General features: G+C 44.5%; 1 protein-coding gene across 1 annotated transcript in view; it reads right to left on the reverse strand.

Annotated features, from left to right (window-relative positions):
• BSN (bassoon presynaptic cytomatrix protein) overlaps positions 1-20,462 on the reverse strand; it is a 178,297-nt gene that overhangs the window by 35,059 nt on the left and 122,776 nt on the right. The window contains exon 4 of the mRNA XM_069966489.1: positions 2,230-2,769. Coding sequence (XP_069822590.1) covers positions 2,230-2,769 — 540 coding nt within the window. The remainder of the gene's footprint in view (positions 1-2,229; positions 2,770-20,462) is intronic.

The raw sequence follows: 20,462 nt of genomic DNA on the forward strand, positions 1-20,462 counted from the left end.
AGATAGATAGATAGATAGATAGATAGATAGATAGATAGATAATAGATAGATGATAGATAGATAGATAGATAGATAGGAGATAGATAGATAGATAGATAATAGATAGATGATAGATAGATAGGAGATAGATAGATAGATAGATAGATAGATAGATAGATAGATAGGAGATAGATAGGAGATAGATAGATAGGAGATAGATAGATAGATAGATAGATAGATAGATAGGAGATAGATAGATAGATAGATATCCAGTAGGAAATAGCTATCTAGCAGTTCATTATGTATCTTTGATTACACATGAGATCACAACCAGCAGACACATTTTAATAATGAGAACCTTCTATGGGGATGATCCTGGTATTTGTACAGTGGATGTTAGTTAGTAATGGCGGTGGTGGTGAAGGGGTTGTGATATTTGTTTCTTTTATACTGGTATTATTGGTCTTGTTATACTGGATCTCAGTTATGGTGTGGTGCTATTAGTTAGTATGGGGTGGTAATGGTTGTGGTCACAGTGACAATATATGTTTCTTATATACTGGTGTATTGGATTTGGTCAGTAACGGTATATTTCTTCTATCCCCTATTAGTTCTATTCTGGGGTCACATCCACACACTGATCCCCCACAGAACTATGTATTCTGATCTCCCACAAAGCCTCCAGTATACAATACACCAGGAATCCTCCAAGTACAACAGCTGCAAACACTACAACTCCCAGCATTTACTTACAGTCTGCAGCCCTCAGGATATGCTGGGAGTTGTAGTACATCCTCTGATAACAGCTGGTGCTGCAGAGATTCAGGGCTGATGGTTTTAACATGATAAGAGAACCAAAAGGGCATTACAGCACTGATAACAGGGTCACCGGGTACACAGCATGGTACCTTAAGGGTGCATTCACACAGACAGATTTAGCTGACAGATTTTTGAAGCCAAAGCCAGGAATGGAGTTGAAAAGAGGAGAAATCTCAGTTTTTCCTTTATTACCTGTTCTCTGCTTATAGTCTGTTCCTGGCTTTGGCTTCAAACATCGGTCAGATAAATCTCTCTGTTTAAAGGCATCCTAAGGTACTATGCTGTGCACCTGGAGCTAGGTTCCCTTTAATCCAATAGATGTATATCACAAGGGCTTTTCGTGGCTGGGAACACTGGCCACAATACTATAATTCTGTGGCGCATGTGTAATCTTCCTTTCCCGCACTTATTTGGGGAGGGTAATACCAGGTAAGGGCCAGGGTGGTGGATGGGCCGCTAGCCTGCCAGTCAAGGGCCAGTGCCGTGTGCTTGCCCCCCAGGCTAAAATCTGCCAGCCAGCCCCTGGGTGCGGTATATGTAGACATTACAAGGTAACAATAGCTCGGGCCTTTCCTGTACTTTACTCACAAAATTCAGCTACTGTGGCCCCCTCAATCCCCCCCCCGCACTGACAGGAGCCCTGCAGTGCAAAAATCCCCCCCCCCCCGAAGACCCCCAAACTAACCCTCCCCCCGGGCAACCCGATCTCATTACAAGTAACACCGCAGCCCCGTCCTATGTGCTGGATGCTACCCGCCGCCAACTCCCTCACGCCCTAAAAGGAGCCTCCAGTGAAAACATTCCCCCCCCCCCAAAGACCCCCAAACTCCCCCCCTGGTCACTGCGAACGGAACACCAACACGTACCAACTGGGTGCAGTGTGCAGTTATTGATCATGTTTGGCGGGAGAGAGGCAGCAGGGACCGCAACAGAGGAGCGTTCGCCACGCTGCACACAGGATAGACTGGTAATCCCGTCGTATCTCCCGTCGAACATGATCAATTACTGCAGCGGGAGAGAGGCAGTGGGGACACACTTTTTTCCACTACACGGCTCCTGTCAAGGCGGGGGGGGGGGGGGGCACAGTAGCTGAATTTTGTCAGTAAAGCACAGGAAAGGCCCTAGCTATTGTTACAATGTAATGTCTACATATACTGCGCCCTCTGCTGGACACTTCATGTAAATACACCGATTTGTGACGCACCTTTTTTTTTAGAGAAATTGAAGGCTGTCTGAACTACTAAATTGAGGAAAATAGCACTGTATGTGAATTTCCCATATTTAGTGTACATTAGGATTTTATCTAACTTTGCTTATGTAATAACAAATAAAAAAATACATTTTGGCTGGAGTTCTCCTTTAAATACAGCCTTCTGTGTCCAAAATCACCCCAACTTCTTTCACTTTCAATTAACTTCATTAACAACTCACCTCTTGATCTCTCATCTTTTGAATCTCAGAGGATGACTTCCCATTCTTTGATCCAGACTCTTTTTTACTGCCCACGGTTTTTCCCTTTGGCACCATCTGCTTTGACAACTTTTGAGAATCTGCAGGAGCTCTAGGCTGGGTTACATCTTCCAGAATGGTTCTATCTTCATTCTTGATTAGTTCTGAACTCCTGAGGTGGTTTTGTTGAGAACTTCTCTTGTCAGGAATGTTATCTGGGGTGTGTCCGGCAGTCCCCCTCTGTTGACTCACTGCTCCTGTCTGATGCTGAGGAGATGCTGTGGGTACAGGTGCAGATTTCTGGTGATGGGGAGATCCTGTCTGGCTTGGAACTGGCTGGTGTCTTTGTAACCCTGATGACAGACCTCCAGGGACATGTTTGGGAGATGCTCCTGCAGAGATTCCCGGCTGGTGCCTTGGTGAACCTTGTTTAGATGATGGTAAGGGTGATGGTGGAGCATCTCCTAGGCTTCCCTCTAATAACCGCTGAGTTTGGCAGTTCAAACATAACCATTCATTTTTCTGTAATAAGGATAAAGAAATTAGTTTGGTGAGACAACCACATAAGCTTTAAAAAAAAAAAAAAAAAAAAGATGCAGGACCCACATCTTTGACGATCTATTTGTACTGCAGCAGGGGCAAGGTCAGCTCCAAGTTTATGTAGGCTTTTGGCTGACAAAATCTTAATGGGCCTCTTTAATAGAGGGTGCACACTGACTGCACGTGGCACCTTCATCTCACCCCCTTGCAGTCTGCTGCTGCAAATACACACTAGAAAGGGTCAACTGCAAAGAGTCTGATTCATATCTCCCTTCCACAAGCCCCTTTTTCTTCCATCCTCCAACTGGTGTTTTTCCCAGGGCAAAAGTGCCAATAGCAGAAAGTCACTCCCTCCTAACTCCTTCCAGCCCATGCAGTCACCTCACCCAACCCCATGTCTCCTCAGTTCACAGAGCTGACCTTCAGCCAGTTCGCCCGCCCTCCCTTCTTTTTGGTTATAAGTAATTTACAGTGCTGTTCACTTAGTTTATTTACTGTGTGAAGTTATTCTGCTAATTAAGTCACAGCTGGCGGAAAATACCTGCTTAGCAGGCGTGTGGGTTAGTAAGGAGGACTTGCACGGCATGAGTCTGTTGTGGGCATATTGCTTACAGACCATCATTTGAGATTTCAGCACTACACGCCTGTTTATTGGTATGGTTAATAAAGCTATTATTAAAAGAAGGCAGACCACCATCTTGCAAAAGAAAAAGTGACATTCGTGTCTGTGTCATTATTTTCTAGTTATCTTTAAAATTGTTGATGTTGATGTTGAAGTTGCTGGAAAACCCATACCAAGACCAGTATTACCAACAATACCTGTATACGAGGGACAAATAATACCATCACATCATTATGACTGCCATGACCACCATACTGTTACTGAATAAAATCTTATACTATATTAAGAACAATAACTCCTAAACAGTGACCATATGTTGGTAGATACCAGTTCTACACAGGCTTTACAGACGGTACAAATGATGACAGTGCACTTATATCCAATGACCTACAGGTGACTGGCTCGGCCAGGACAGAAAGGAAAAAGATTTTGAACAGTTCTGCACTTGTGTTTTTTCCTCCTGGTGTTTAAAAGGCCATAGCGCTTTTATTTTTCACCTACAGACTCATATGAGGTCTTATTTTTGTGACACCAATTGCAATTTGTAATGACACACTTTCTATAAAATATGCTTTGAAACTGAGAAAAAATATTTAAGGTAAAATTGAAAAACAACAACAATTTTTTTCATTTCGGGGGAATTTCATCTCTATGCCATTCACCATGTGGTAAAACTGATGTTATCTATGTACCTATGTTATCATGCACTGCAGCCTGTCGGCTGATCGTTGAGTTTTATTACACAGGACGATTATCGTCCGTAACGGACATTATAAGCCGATAATCCTTTTGTCCAATAGGGCCTAGTGACAGGTGACAGGAGCCCCCCCACTGTGATTGCAGAGATCCCACTTTCCCAGACCGCCGGAGGACTCTTACTGAGAGGTACTGCCGGAGGTCTCTGTGGTGGCTGGCGTTCTACTCGTAGAGTCTGCCACAGGCAGAGTCTGCCAAAAAGTACACATTTTCTTTAAAAAAACAAGCCCTTATGTGGCCATGTAGATAGAAAAATGAAAATGATATAGCTCTTAGAATTGGCGCGATCACTTAGGTAATTTTGGGCTGGGTCATGAAAGGGTTAAGGGTACGTTCACGCACTCTCAACAAACTGTCCGTAGTACAGACAGTGTCCTGCGGAGTGGATCTCAGACCTCCGTGCTTCATGAAGAATTAATATACTTTTTAAATGTTCACACTGGTGAACTGTTAAAGCCGCACGGCTGTGATAGTACACCAGTACAAACTTTCAAATAGTATCAGAGCTCCCAACATCATAATTAATCATGATGCGGGGAGCTCAGAGATCCACTCTGCAGGACACCGTTCTTACTATGGACAGTTTACGGAGAGCGCGTGGATGTACCCTAAGTCAGTACAATTCCAACGATACCCAATTCATATAGCTTTTATATTATTTTACTACTTTTAATAAATGAAATCTTAAAAAACTAAATAAATGTGGTTAAAATTGCTCTATTTTGACTTTTTATCTATAACTTTTTACATCAAAATCTGTACTTTTTACCGGTAGCACACTTGTGTATATGTAGCTTTTTGATAACTTTTTATTCAATTTTTTTCCAGGATGTGATCAAAAATCAGCAGTCTCGCACTTTGGTGGTCTTCTGCACTTATGTCGCTCACAGTGCGTGATCAGGAATGTGATAATTTAAAAGTATGGGCAATTCCATGCAATAACAAAGAGAGATTTATTTGACAGATTTTTGAAGCCAAAGCCAGGAAAAGACTATAAATAGAGTCATAACGAAAAGACTGAGATTTCTCCTCTCTTCAAATACGTTTATGGCGTTGGTTTAAAAAAATCTTACAGATAAATCTGTGTGTGTGTGTAAACACACCATCAGCCGCCTCGAAAGGGAGGGGATGCAGGGGGAGACGGAAAGAAAAGCTCACACACAGTAATTTATATCTTCAGCAGAAAGCAGCAGCTCAGAACTAGGGGAAGGCAGCCTGTATCAATTGCTGGTGTCAGGCCTCGGACTGGATCAGTTCTTTGCAATCTCGCTGGGGGGAGCTGTTCCAGAACACTGAACCACCAATGAGGTAATTTTAGGCCACATAAATGCTGCTGTCAGTTTTAACGATGTAATCTAAATGGTTTACAGCCGGCATGGACGATAGCTTCGTGTCGGCTATTAGCTGTCGGGTATAGAGAGGGCGCACATAAATCTGAACCTTTGTGTGCGTGGCTTTGACACTGATTTTGAAAAATAATTACTTTCAAGTTGCTGATAGCTGGTATAACCAATGTAATGGCACAGTTATGTGGACCCCAGTAGCATGGAAGATTTCAAGTACTCTTCTGGTAGTAATAGAAGCAAAAAAAAGTTGTTGTTTTTTGTGTTGACAATCCAATCCTTCCATATATAAAAACTTGGTATAGATTTTTAGATATTTTTATGGCGTGGGAGGGCAACAAATAATTTTGTAGCCTACCTGAAATTTACCAGCAAATTCACCGTCAAAAAAACTAGAATTTTTGGATGTTCTGGTAAAGATAACAAGTGGATCTCTGATTGCAAAAAGTTATCGATAGACTTTTGCTTCAAGCACCTTTTTACCTTATGATAGCTACCATCCTTCGCATATCAAACGAGCACTACCGTTTAGCCAGTTTCTCCCACTAAGAAAAATAAACAGTCCAGAACAAGATTTTTTGGAAAAAAGGCTAGAGCTTAAGTCCAACTTACTTAATAGAGATTACCCTTGATAGGGTTTATTTGATGATTCCTAATTACTGGGACATTCCTTACCTTGAAACTTCTGATACATGGCACAACAAGAAATGTTTCTCATCATGAAATATGTCTCACGACTCCTTATCAGGTTTGAAGGCCATTCTTAGAAGAAAGCTGACTGTTTTGTTAAATAGGGTTCTGGGAATGATGTGAAGGTGTCTTAGCAAAGAATGTATTTTTCTAACCTTTTAACCTATATATATGGTAAACAACACATTGTGCCAGCTTGACTGCGCAGGACAGGAAACTGCTGACCATCTATGGAATGACCTATTAGAGTGTGATATGTATGTGTCTTGTGACTTAAGACCCCGCCTGTATTGAATGTTTATGTAATTCATGTGAATACACTGTGTATGAGTAGTGCCGCCCCATATTCTGTCTATAAAATTAATAAAGGGGGCGCTTCCCAAACTTACATTACTGATACGTACATGAGTTGTCTGTGTCTGTGATTTTAAGTTGTTAGCAGAACTGCAGCTGCTAACTTTAATCTGAAACCATCCTATACCTGGGTAGTGACTTGTCTCCATAGAGTCAGGTCAACATCAAAATTTCACCTTATCACCCAGAACATCTTTTAAATGAAGCAGTGAAAAGGGCAGCAGTCATTCCCAGGAAAGAGATGTTTAAAGCAAATGTAACATCAGATCCCTATCGGCACCGATCAGGTAATGTAAAAAAAAAAACATTGTACCTGATGGTACATTTGCTCTAATGGGAAACTATCAGCAGGTAAGGGTCCATTTACACAGAAAGATTATCTGCCAAAGATTTGAAGCCAAAGCCAGGAATAGATTTGAAATAAGGAACAGGCTTTCCTTTATGACCTGATCTCTGCTTATAGTCTGTTTCTGGATTTGGCTTTAAATCTTTGGCAGATAATCTGTCAGAAAATCTCTCTGTGTAAATAGACCCTAACCTTCTGATAGCTCCCTAGTGCGTACGGGGCGCATTACCTTCATCTTTGGCGCTGTTCCCGTGCTGGTATCAGGAGGTTAGATTCATCTAACCTGCTTATAGTTCCCCGTTAATAAAAATTATTTTTAAAAAAACACAAAGAAAAAAAGAAAAACAATTGTCGGTTTGTATTCTCCTTCCAGTGCAATCGCCTTGCAGATACGATCAAGTTAAATATTAAGGGTATAAACCCACACACCGTATACGCAGCGTATTTACTGCTGTGATACGCAGCAAATACGCAGCAAATACACAGCAGATTAGATCTAAATAACTGAACACAGCATCAAATCTGCTGCGTATTTGTTGCGTATCTGCTGCGTATACGGTGTGTGGGTTTGTACCCTTAAAGTGTCACTGTCGTGAATTTTTTTTTTGCAGAAATCAATAGTCCAGGCGATTTTAAGAAACTTTGTAATTGGGTTTATTATCCGAAAAATGCATTTTTATCATGAAAAAGCAGTTTGAAGCTCTCCCCCCTGTCTTCATTGTTCTCCTATGGAGAGAGCTAAAGAAAAGACCAAAACAGGACAACAAAGAGTTAATCTACAAATCCCTCACCCGTTATCTGTTCTGACCATCACCAGTGACCTGTCTGAGCTCGGATTACAGCTGTCACCCAGCTCCGTGCCTGTAATCCTCTGTTATCTGCTTTCTGCTGCCGGCTAACTCCCTCCTTCCTCCTCCCCCCTCCCCTCTCCCTAGAGCAGACAGGGGACGTCTCCTGCAACAAGTCACAATTTTCAGATTTTTCAGAGTGGATGAAAAAGAGGAAGGAGGGGGGGGACCTGGGAAAAGGCTTTTTACATGCAGATAATGGCAGATTTGGCTAATAAACCCAATTACAAAGTTTCTTAAAATCGCCTGGACTATTGATTTCTGCAAAAAAAAAAAAATACGACAGTGACTCTTTAAAGAAGAAAAAAAAATTGGTACATCCTTAGGCTATGTTCACACAAAGAATTTTGATCAGTATTTTTTCAACCAAAACCCAGAGCAGGTTGAAAATGCAGAAAGCCTATGTTCACACATAGTATTTCTGTCAGTCTTTTTTCAAACAAAATCAGGAGCAGAACTGACAGGGCAGAATTATAAAAAAGATGCCGCAGTTGGGCCACGACCACAGAATGTCCTTTTTTGCCCGCTGAATGACTATTTTTTATGACAAGTGTATATTTGCGGCCAAATAATGTTTGTTATTTCAAAATAAAGCCCATTAGTTAAAAATACGGACATTAATTGGCAGCTAAATGACAAAACTAAACAAAAACAGCCATCAAACGACCAAAAAAGGCATTGTGTTGTCATGGCCATTCTGTTTTCAGCCCACTCCTGGTTTTGGTTGAAAAAAGACTGACAGAAATAATATGTGTGAAAATAGCCTTAAAGTGAACCTGTTCTTAAGGGAAAAGCCTCAAAGGGCTATTCCCCCCCAAGCGCTAAAAAATTTAATGCTCCCAAACCTAGCTGGTCTCACTTACCAAGTCCCCCTGAGTATTTTGAGCCAGCTTTCTAGCTGCTGATGTTCCTGGTTCAAAAGTTTTGAAAAGTTTATGTCCAAGATGGTGCTGGCCAGGAAACTACATTTCCCATCATGCAGTTCTTCCTTAGCTTTCTTTCCTGCCAACTGCTCCTCATTACTACATTCCATGAGGGAAGGGGGGGGGCTACGTGTCATTGCCATAGAGCAGTCAGAGAGGGAGACTGATCTGCAGCAGTGCCTGGTTAGGACTCTGACAGCTGACACCCTTCCCAGTCCTGCTGCAGGATTACTGTTTGGGCTGTGTAGCCCCCTCCATGACAGCAACCACCTCCTCCCCTGAGTCATTCTGGTCTCCTGCAGTCCGGTCCCTGACAGCTAACACTCACAGCTTTATGCAAATGACAGAGTCCGGGGCTTCACACACAGAGAATGAGAGAGATAAAAGAATGGGGGGAGGGGGGAAAGCTGCCCAGAGCGGGCTACACACACCGTGAGGGAGAAAGTTGTCAGCATGGGGGGAGGAGGGGGGAGAGCTGCTGGGGAGGAGGGAGAAGGAAACTGATCAGCATGGACTGTGTATGCTGACAGAAAGAGACACAGAGTGAGGAGGCTGAGGGAGGTGGAGATAGACTTCGGCAGCAGGGGCTGTCAGGTGTCCTCACTTCAGCCTATTGATGGGAGGGAGGACACGTGACCCCCGACTCCGAGGGTGGGGGCCAGGAGGAGGGAGTGTGTCGGGGTGGACTGGACTGAGCTCATTCTCTGCATGCACGTGGGGTGAGGAGACAGGAAAAGCAGCAAAAGGACACCGAACACATAATAACTTGTATTGGCCAATATGTGAAGCTGTGGATGGGCTTTTACATAGTGTCAAAAAGATTTTGGGGGGAATACCCCTTTAAGAATATACTAGTCAGGAGTGCGCTAACCTGCAGTGACAAGAATAAAGTTTGGTTACAAAGTGCCTCTTTAAGGGTATGTTCACACTACGGAATTGGTGAGGAATTTCAAGTGAAATCTACGCTGCAGATGTCGCTTGTAGTCCCGCCTGTCCCGGTGTAATTTCTCAAGAGCAATCGGCGCCCCCTCCAAAGAATTGACATGTCATGGATTGCGCTTGAGAAATCACATTGAATCAACGGGGCAGGCAGAACTTCAAGTGGCATCCATCAAATTCCGTTGTTTGAATATACCATGAAAGGTAATGACAGATGTGGTTGCTTTTCCTACGGTAAACAATTTATTCTAGAAAACATATATAATATTAGAGGAACACAAGTTATGGTGAGAGTTTATTTGTTGCCGCACACACTACGTGATTTACTGCCGCATCTGCAGAAGATTTTATTATGGCTCTACCACCCACCCCCTTTTTATGACATTTAGAGAACATCTACAATCTATTTGACCCTCCTAGTTTCAAAGAGCATATAAAGATGAGACATAATGGCAATGCAGAAGATGTACTACTTATTGGACTCAAGAGACTTGAGTAAGTTACTCCAAGCCATCCTCTGTAATCCCACAGTGAGTTCCAAACAGTTTTTAATATTTGTAATGTTTTTAAAGAAGAAGTCCGTTGAAAATTTTTATTAAGGTATTGTATTGCCCCCCAAAATTTATACAAATCACCAATATACACTTATTATGAGAAAAGCTTATAAAGTGCTTTTTTCCCTGTACTTACTACTGCATCAAGGCTTCATTTCCTGGATAAAATGGTGATGTCACGACTCGACTCCCAGAGCTGTGTGGGCTGTGGCTGCTGGAGTGGATGATGGCAGGGGGACACTGAGGGAAACAGGGCACTGGAGGGACACTGAGCATCCCCCTGCCATCATCCTTTCCAGCAGCCACAGCCTGCACAGCTCTGGGAGTCCGGTCGTGACATCACCATTTTATCCAGGAAGTGAAGCCTTGATGCAGTAGTAAGTGCAGGGAAAAAAGCACTTTATAAGCATTTCCCGTAATAAGTGTATATTGTTGATTTGTATAACTTTTGGGGGGCAATACAATACTTTAATAAAAGTTTTCGCCAGACTTCTCCTTTAATGTATACATGCTGAAACTGGTAAGTGCTATATTTTTCTGTACTTGTACTGGCATGTCCATGCTGGTTGTTTAGTGACACAAAACTAGGTGACAAGTGTACATGGCATGAAAAAATTGTAATTTTGTAAGGCTGGGTTCCCACTGACGTTTTTCTCTCTGCCACGGTTCCGTTTAGCTGTTCCGTTTTTAAACAACATAAACGGAATCTGACGTATCCGTCCAACGCCCCATACATTTCTATGTATTTTTATTGTGCTCCGTTTGTCACATTTGTGCTCCGTTTGCATGTATTTCGTCAGGTTTCCGTTTTTGTAAACGAAAAAAAAAATCTTGCATCCAGTTTTTTTCCCACCATTTGAAAAAACGGAACACAAACGGAAAGTGCACTTCCGTTTTTTTTTTTTTTTTTTTACATTATAGTCAATGAGGACTAAACAGAAAGTATTTCCTTTCACATCCGTTTGCAAGTTAACAGTTTTCATCAGTTATTTCACAGAGCATGCGCAGAAGTGAGAAACCAAAGGAAAAAATAAAATGATATGCAAACTGATGCCGACTGATGCAAACGGATGCCGACTGATGCAAACTGATTTGCATCAGTCTGCTCATAAGTTTTTGCTTACCCATTCAATTAATATGGAGGGATTGGTTGGCAAATAAGAAAAACGTTAGTGTGAACCCAGCCTAAGAGTATTTTCACTGACAAGGTACTGATTATTTCAGTTAGGAGCAGTATTGAGAGTAGAGTATCAGGAGTGGGGGTAGTAGTAGAAATAGTAGTGGGAGTAGTGTCAGGAGTGGGACTAGTAGTGTGGGAGCAGCATTGAGAGTAGGGATGTCACGATACCAGAATTTTGAGTTCAATACCAATACCAGCTTTCTTATTTCGATACTCGATACTAATTCGATACTAAAAGTTTGAAAAAAATATGTAAAAATACAAATATAATATTTTTTTTGAAAAAAGGGAACAGGGATTATTAGAACCTTTATAATGATTTTTTTTTAATTTTAACTTTTTTTTAACACTTTTTAATTCCCCTCTACCCCGCAGCATACCTCCCTGTGCACAACAACTCCCAGTATACCTTCTTATGCACTACAACTCCCAGCATACCTTCTTGTGGCGATTTGTAGTGCACAAGCGGGTATTCTGGGAGTTGTGGTGCATAAGAAGGAATGCTGGGAGTTGTAGTACACAAGGAGGTATGCTGGGAGTTGTAGTACACAAAGAGGTATGCTGGGATGTTGTGTCGGGAGGCTGCTGCTGCACAACTGCAACTTTCAGCATACCTCCTTGTGCACTACAACCCTTAGCATACCTCCTTGTGCACTACAAATCTCCAGCATACCTCCTTGTGTACAACTCCCCACAAGAAGGTGTGCTGGGAGTTGTAGTGCACAAGAAGGTATGCTGGGAGTTGTAGTGCAAAAGAAGGTATGCTGGGAGATGTAGTGCATAAGGAGTTATGTTGAGGGTTGTAGTGCACAAGGAGGTATGCTGGGAGTGGCAGTTGTACAGCAGCAACCTCCTGACACAACTTCCAGCAGCACAACTTCTTGTGCACTACAACCCCCAGCATACCTCATTGTGCACAAAGAGGTATGCTGGGGGTTGTAGTGCACAAGGAGGTATGCTTCTGGGAGTTGTAGTGCATTAGCAGCCTCCTGACACAACAACTCCCAGCAGCATACCTCCTTGTGCACAACAACTCCCAGCATACCTGCTTGTGCACAGCAACTCCCCACAAGAAGGTATGCTGGGAGTTGTAGTGGACACAGAGGTATGCTGGGAGTTGTTGTGTCAGGAGGCTGCTAATGCACTACAACTCCCAGCAGCATACCTCCTTGTGCACTACAACCCCCAGCATACCTCTTTGTGCCCAAGGAGGTATGCTGGGAGTTTTAGTGCACAAGAATATGTGTTTCTGGAAGTTGTAGTGCATTAGCAGCCTCCTGACACAACAACTCCCAGCATACCTCCTTGTGTTAAACAACTCCCCACAAGAAGGTATGCTGGGAGTTGCTGTTCCACTGTACCGGACGACCCAAAGGAAAGGGGGGGTGGCGCAGTATTGTGGACACTGGAGGGTGTGACACTGCGAGGGACCGCATTGCACTGGCAGGTCCTGGTGGTGGTGCGGCGCGGGGGACCCGGCTGCAGCAGCGGGAACTGGCGGGTACGGGGGACCCGGCTGCAGCAGTGGGTCCTGAGTGTGTGTGTGGGGGGGAAATAGTTAAATGACTGCCGCCCGTGAGGTCGCGGCCAGCAGTCATTAGCAGTGGCGGTCTTTCCATATGCAGAAGACTCCTGCTGCATATGGAGCGGCTCAGGAGGGGTTAAATGCCGCCGTCAGGTGTGACAGCGGCATCTACCCTGTAAAATAGCCGACACAAGCGATCGCTATGTGCCGGCTATTTAAATTTGGCGCCGCCAGGAGCGGAGTACAAGCGGGCCGAGGAAGTGACAGGTGGGAGCAGGGGGCGGCACACAGAGAACATGGCCGGCGCTCAGATAGCTGCCGGCCGTGTTCTCTGCGCTATACCTTATGTTAAGCTGCGTTATTAGGCAGTTTAACATAAAGTATCGATACCAGAAAATCCTGGTACCGAACGGTTTTTCTGCCCGAAATATCGATAGTAGTATCGATATTTCGGTGCATTGTGCATCACTAATTGAGAGTAGTAGTATCAGGAGTGGGGGCAGTAGTATCAGTAGGTACCTGGTAGGCATGGGGGGGGCACTGTGTCAAGTCCTCACCCGCTCTCCAGTAATCGCTCTCTTGGTCTCTCTTGCCCCGGGGGCTGCTCTAGGCAGATTAATTGAAATAACTTAATTACTGACCCAGCCATACTGCTGACAGATCCAATAGCAGTTTACATCCCTGCCTGTTCCTGACATATTTCATCTGCTACCCTGACTTTTTCAAAGAATCAGCTGATTTAACAGTCCCACGTCCCTCCAGCGTGAAGCTGCTTCTCTGCATGACAATCTGTGGAGAGAAGGTGGCAGTTACACTATAACAGACAGCTATGACTACTGGTGGAACATGCGGGTTACCTGCAGTTACAGTGACTATGAGGGAAGAGAGCACAATGGTGTGATAGCCTGCTGTAAATAAGATTGAAGTGTGAAGGTAGCCTGCTGTGACTACTAGAAAAGTGCATGCAAGGGGAAGGGACACTTCTGTGACAATTGTGGAAATGTGGAGGTATCCTGCTATGATAAGAGGAGCTGAATTCAGTCAACTGGGTGAGAGAGCAGGGAGTACTTAGCAAGAACCACATGTGGGCTGAGGGCAAGATGTTGAAAACAGTGCAATAATCGTGATTTTTCAGCAATTCTAAGCAAAATTATTGGGAGTTTATTAGTGATGAGCAAGCATGCTCGTCCGAGCTTGGTACTCGATCGAGTATTAGGGTACTCGATGGTACTCGTTACTCGGACGAGCATCTCGCGATACTCGAGAAAATCTCATCATCCGTTTCCTGTAAGTTTGGGCGCTATTTCTCAGCCAATAAACATGCAGGAGACTCTTTGGTACATCCTGCGATCATGTGGGACCCATACATGTCGATAGCAGCGATTGGTTGGCCAGATCAGATGACCCTGCCATATAAAACGCGCAGTCGGCAGTGCTCGCTTCAGACGCATGCTGTGAGAGATTAGGGACAGAGCTGCTGCTGGTCAGGGAGAGTGTCAGTGTAGGATTTAGCATTCCAGTAGGCAGGGAATACTAGCAATACAAACAAAAAGCCCTTTTCAGGGCTTCAAATAGTTTTTTAATAGTATTACTACAGACTGCTGGTTGGGACTTGCAGTGCTGCTACCACAATTTCAGCAGCACACTGTGGTGAACGGCTGCTCGCAGAAAGGGGACATTAAGTGTAGCATATAGACCCCTAAGAAGTGCCCAGTGTACTCTTTTTTGATTTTGGGTCTGGCAGTGCTGCTGTACTACATTGGATTGCTGGGATTTGTAGTACACCTGCATAAACCTTCACTGCTCATTGTAAGGGGGTATCCCAGCGTGTGTCTAGGTCCAGCCACTACCAGATTGTACCGTACAGCCCCCCCCTAAACTAGTGAGTACTACACTGTATTGCTGGGATTTGTAGTACACCTGCATAAAACTTCACTGCTCATTGTAAGGGTATAAACCCACACACCGTATATGCAGCGTATTTACTGCTGCGATACGCAGCAAACTCGCAGCAAACTCGCAGCAGATTAGATCTAAATAACTGAACACAGCATCAAATCTGTACCAACAAATCTGCTGCGTATTTGTTGCATATCTGCTGCATATACGGTGTGTGGGTTTATACCCTAAGGGGGTATCCCAGCGTGTGTCTAGGTCCAGCCACTACCAGATTGTACCGTACAGCCCCCCCTAGACTAGTGAGTACTACACTGTATTGCTGGGATTTGTAGTACACCTGCATAAAACTTCACTGCTCATTGTAAGGGGGTATCCCAGCATGTGTGTATAGGTCCAGCCACTACCAGATTGTACTGTACAGCCCCACCTAAACTATTGGGTACTACACTGTATTGCTGGGATTTGTAGTACACCTGCATAAAACTTCACTGCTCATTGTAAGGGGGTATCCCAGCGTGTGTCTAGGTCCAGCCACTACCAGATTGTACCGTACAGTGGTACTACACTGTATTGCTGGGATTTGTAGTACACCTACATAAAACTTCACTGCTCATTGTAAGGGGGTATCACAGAGTGTGTGTATAGGTCCAGCCACTACCAGATTGTACCATACAGCCCCCCCAAAACTAGTGTGTACTACACTGTATTGCTGTGATTTGTGGTACACCTGCATAGAACTCCAAGATACACGCCACTGTTCAAAGGAACAGAGAGTGATAATGGTGGATCCTAATTTAGCATCCTTGTGTTGTCCATTTCGTACCAGACAATCTGTGGATGTCAACTTGCGGATGTTCTCTGCTGTCCTTTCATTTTTTAGCTCGGGGCCTCTTAAGAAGACTGTATTGTTATTCTTTGTCCCTACCTCCGAAGAGATGCCTATCACGCACAACTGCATGAGGGTGTGAGGCTAAATCTAGCCATAATCCGGCTATTTTAGTTTTAAGCGCAGCAGCACTGCCGTGGGTAAGCGCCAACAGGCGGTGCTCAAACTGGTGAACAGCACCTTCTACCTTCCTTGGATGTTTTAGCCGTTTTGAAGGCAGGATTGATCAGGCCTTTTACCAGTAGCTTCTTTCCTTCCTTGGATGTTGTAGCAGCCTTTTTGAAGGCAGGATTCACCAGGCCTTTCACCAGTACCGTCTACCTTCCTTGGATGTTGTAGCCTTTTTAAAGGCAGGATTGACCAGGTCTTTTTAATACACAGGCTACCGCACTTGCCCTCTCTTAGAGACTCTTTAAAGGATTGAAAGTGTATTTGTTCTAATTCCGTGGCCTCTTAAGAAGACTGTATTGTTATTCTTCGTCCCTACCTCCAAAGAGATGCCTATCACGCAAAACTGCATGAGGGTGTGAGGCAAAATCTAGCCATAATCCGGCTATTATAGTTGTAGGCGCAGCAGCACTGCCGTGGGTAAGCACCAACAGGCGTTGCTCAAACTGATGAACAGCACCTTCTACCTTCCTTGAATGTTTTAGCCGTTTTGAAGGCAGGATTGACCAGGCCTTTCATTAGTAGCTTCTAACCTTCCTTGGATGTTGTCGTAGCCTTTTTAAAGGCAGGATTGACCAGGTCTTTTTAATACACAGGCTACCGCACTTGCCGTCTCTTAGAGACTCTTTAAAGGATTAAAAGTGTATTTGTTCAAATTCCGGGGGCCTCTTAAGAAGACTGTATTGTTCTCTGTGTCCTCACTCATTTGCCCGACGTCACACTATGTCTGCCGAGGAGCGGGACTGGTTGCCGGGGGCCCGCCGATCGCGCCCCCGCCAACCAGCCAGCTGTTTTATTTTTTTTTTTGGTCTAGCCGTGGCGGGGCCTCACCACCCCCGGCCTAGCAAGTTAGCTGTCAGCACCCGGGTTCGTGTCCACTAAATATCCCAGCCCCTCGACTCACTCCAATTTTTGGGTGGGCTCACTTGCTTCCTCACTCACTTTCAATGGTTCTCTGTGTGCTCAATGCCATGCAGTGTCTGGCCTAATTTTGGGGAGGCTCACTTGCTTCCTCACTTACTTTTAATGGTTCTCTGTGTGCTCACTGCCATGCTAGTTCTGGTATAATTTTTGGAAGGTTGACTGGCTACCGATTCTACCTTGCTCACTCTGTCCTCACCGCCATGCTGTGTCAGGATGAAATTTTTGGCTGGTTCATGATATGCTACCTCTGTTTTAATGGTTCCCTACGTTCTCACTGCCATGCTGTATCAGGCTGAGTTTTTGGGTGGTCCATATGCCTACCTCTGTTTTAACCAGGCTGTTGCACAGAATTAGGCATAATGGTGCCATTAGGCAGCCTCAGAGGCATGCATACATGCTGCCCCTGCTGTTTCCTGTCCATTTCTGTGGTGTTTCCATCATTTTCTGAGGTTGACAGGTTTTCACAAGACCTTCCCTCTACCGAACTTGGGTCCCCTACAAAAATGCTTGAGTCTCCCATTGACTTCAATGGGGTTCGTTACTCGAAATGAGCACTCGAGTATTGGGAGATATTTGTCTCGAGTAACGAGCATCCGAGCATTTTAGTACTCGCTCATCACTAGAGTTTATAACTCTACGTAACTGTTACCTGTGAAAATCTTAAATTCAAAATTAGCTGAAACTTAGGATACATTCATATGTTCACTTTATTTGTCTGCACTTGCAGACAGACTACGTACCCATTCAGTTCTATGGTCCTGTTTACACACCCGTAGATGTTACCAGTAGATATCAATGTCACAAAATAGATGCTGGCAGACTCTAGTATGGACTGCAGTTGGTGCACAGAACCCAATTAACCTATGAATGTTTTCAGGCAATTGTGGACGGCTGCAGATGCCAATCCGTAGTGCTGTCTGTAGCGTGGATCCGGGCCACGGACAGCACTACAGATTTGTGGATTGGGCCTTAGAGGAGAAGTCAGGGCAAAGCTATTTTGGGGATGGGGAGGGGATGGGGAGGGAGAGGATAACAGAAATAATGTGCTCCTACTTCCCCTGCTCCAGTCCCCAGCCGCTTCCTGGTCTGGACTGGTCAGCTCAGCCTGTCAGCGGCTGTAGTGGGATGTAAGAGGATGTTATTTATTTTGTCCTCCCCTCCCCAAGAGGGGAGCTTTACCTGAACTTCCCCTTTAAGCACAAAACTGTACACCAGTGCAAATGGCATCAGCAGCACTCATTTCTCTCCTGGCCTGATAGATTGTTATAATGTATCCGTGCAGATAAAATTTTCCAGTCTGGAGGGCATGATGTCTGCCTCATACTGACTGGATACAGCAGTAACAAACCTTCAGTGTGAAATGTATTAGGTCAGGAGGGATTTTTAGTCTCAAGAAATAAAGAGTGCTGCCACTTACTGACAGCATGCAGAGATATTGACATGAGTGAGGAATAACATATTATACAGTACACTGATAAAGATTATTTTGCGAGAGGCTGCAAATCATTTGAGATTAGGACAAAGTTGAAACTTCATGATATATTTTATTCTTAGAAATGCGTTGTTCTGTCATAACCTCTGATCTGCAAACATGAAACCACAGTCTCCTCTATGGAAACCATCTTATGGATGCAAGCCCTAAATCATACACGCTATACTGTACATAAATAATAAATGTCCTCCGGATATTACCAGATCGCTTGGCGAATGGCAGCATAGTGCAGCCTTTACTGATACAGATATATGGGGGGGGGGGGGGGGACTAGAAACACTGGAAGGAAATGACCCCTCCCTGTCCTGCTGGGAAGCAACAATTATCCTAATTAATGGTGTAAAAGCTACAATTATCCGATGTGCGAAGAACACAGATGCAGCACTATACATCAGCGCACGCTTTCTCCCGCTACCATAATCCTTAACGCCACCGAGTAAATGTAGGAGCAGCCATTACCAGGGCCTGTGCCGCAGATACTGCAGAGCCCTAGCTCATGTTAGTGCTGTAACAGAGACTGTGGGAATATATGCTGGTGCAACGCCCTGGCCCCTAGGGGCCACTCCGCAGTATAGATGGTGCTAACAGGCAGGAATCGGGGCAGCTGTAGGATAATGTGGTCACGGTGTAGGCACGAGGGTGATACAGCTCGAAACCGGGCTCCTGACCATGCGGGAATACTGGGCAAGCGATTCTTCGTTGTCCTTAGTCAGGGCACCAATTATCACACCAATGCCAAGGTTCAGAAACAACGGTAGTTGTATATTTATTGTAACGGTGGTAACTAGTAGCAACAGTCTCTCCGGATGCAACCGGGTATAAGGCAGACTTGAATAAAGCAGAGTAATGGGTGATGCTGCAATAGGCTGTGAGAGTAGCGTGATGAATGATGGGAGTAGTAGTGAAACTGAAGTTGAGATGCTGGGTGGAATGAGACTTGAATGAAATACTTGCTGTTGATGATTAGAGAAGATGATGATGAGAGGAACTGAAGAATGACTGAAGAACGGCACCCAGATGAGAATCTTGAGACTTGAGACAGGAACACAGCCAGTGGACCGGAGCAGCAGAGCACACGCAGGCCTCTCTCTTAGCAGGGAGAGAGGACAAACACACAACCTATCCCCTCTGGGATAGGAGATAGACTCTGAACTTGTCTCCTGAAGGTGGAGAACAAGACTGAGGCAGAACAAGAAGTCACATCGTAACCCCAGCCAAAAACTCGATGACCATTGGTATTACCATGGAAGCAGGGCACAGTCACGTGACATCCAGCCACTGCATAATCATACCATTAGGCATATACAGAGAAATATACATGAGGAGTACCATACTTGAACACTAGGAGGCGACATAATACCATTAGGCACTGATACCTGAATAAACATGCCATAAATGAATAAAATAGCAGACCTGAATACTGCAGGGGTGACACAATACACGCAGTTTGCAGTGGACCATAGCTTTCCAGAACAGAACTGGTTATAATAAAAGTATGAGCATAAGAAGGGCTGTTCTGGGACACTGCACTGGGGTCTATGTATCCTGTAGTAGGCCATTCCGTCAATGCCCCAGACTGAGGACTGTGTTATGTAGAAAGCCAGAGAGAGAAAAAGAGATAAAGTTGAAAAAAAAACCTGTCCTCCTGCCCCTGGAGCCACAGTGCCACTGCTGACTGTCAGCTCCTGTTTCTTCTGGCTTCCTGTGTCAGGACCCAGCAGGAACTACATGCTCAGCCAGTAAGTGACTGCAAAAAGTCCTGCCTCAGTCACTGAGCCGGGTTGTGATGTCGCAGGATCGCGAGATCCAGCAGACCAGCAGGGGACACTGCGTGGTGGTGCTGCAGGGACACGGGGATAGGTAAGTTTATCTTCTTTATTATGCAAGCACAATCCCCACTCCCCCTTGTAGTACCCAAGAGTAAGGGCACCTTTGATCATGGGCATGTGCAGACATTTGCTATCATAATACACCTCATATAACTCTTTCCCAAACAGATCAATTAAGGCCCTATTCCACCAACAGATCTGACGACAGATTATCTGCCGAAGATTTGAAGCCAAACTCAGGAACAGACTATAATCAGAGAACAGGTCATAAAGGAAAGACTGGATTTCTCCCCTTTTCAAATCCACTCCTGGGTTTACTTCAAATCTTTGGCAGATAATCTGTCGTCAGATCTTTTGGTGCAATAGGGCCTTTAGGCTCTTGCCCTGCTTGATTGGC

This window comes from Dendropsophus ebraccatus, chromosome 4 (genome assembly GCF_027789765.1).
Source record: "Dendropsophus ebraccatus isolate aDenEbr1 chromosome 4, aDenEbr1.pat, whole genome shotgun sequence".
NCBI classification, from domain to species: domain Eukaryota; kingdom Metazoa; phylum Chordata; class Amphibia; order Anura; family Hylidae; genus Dendropsophus; species Dendropsophus ebraccatus.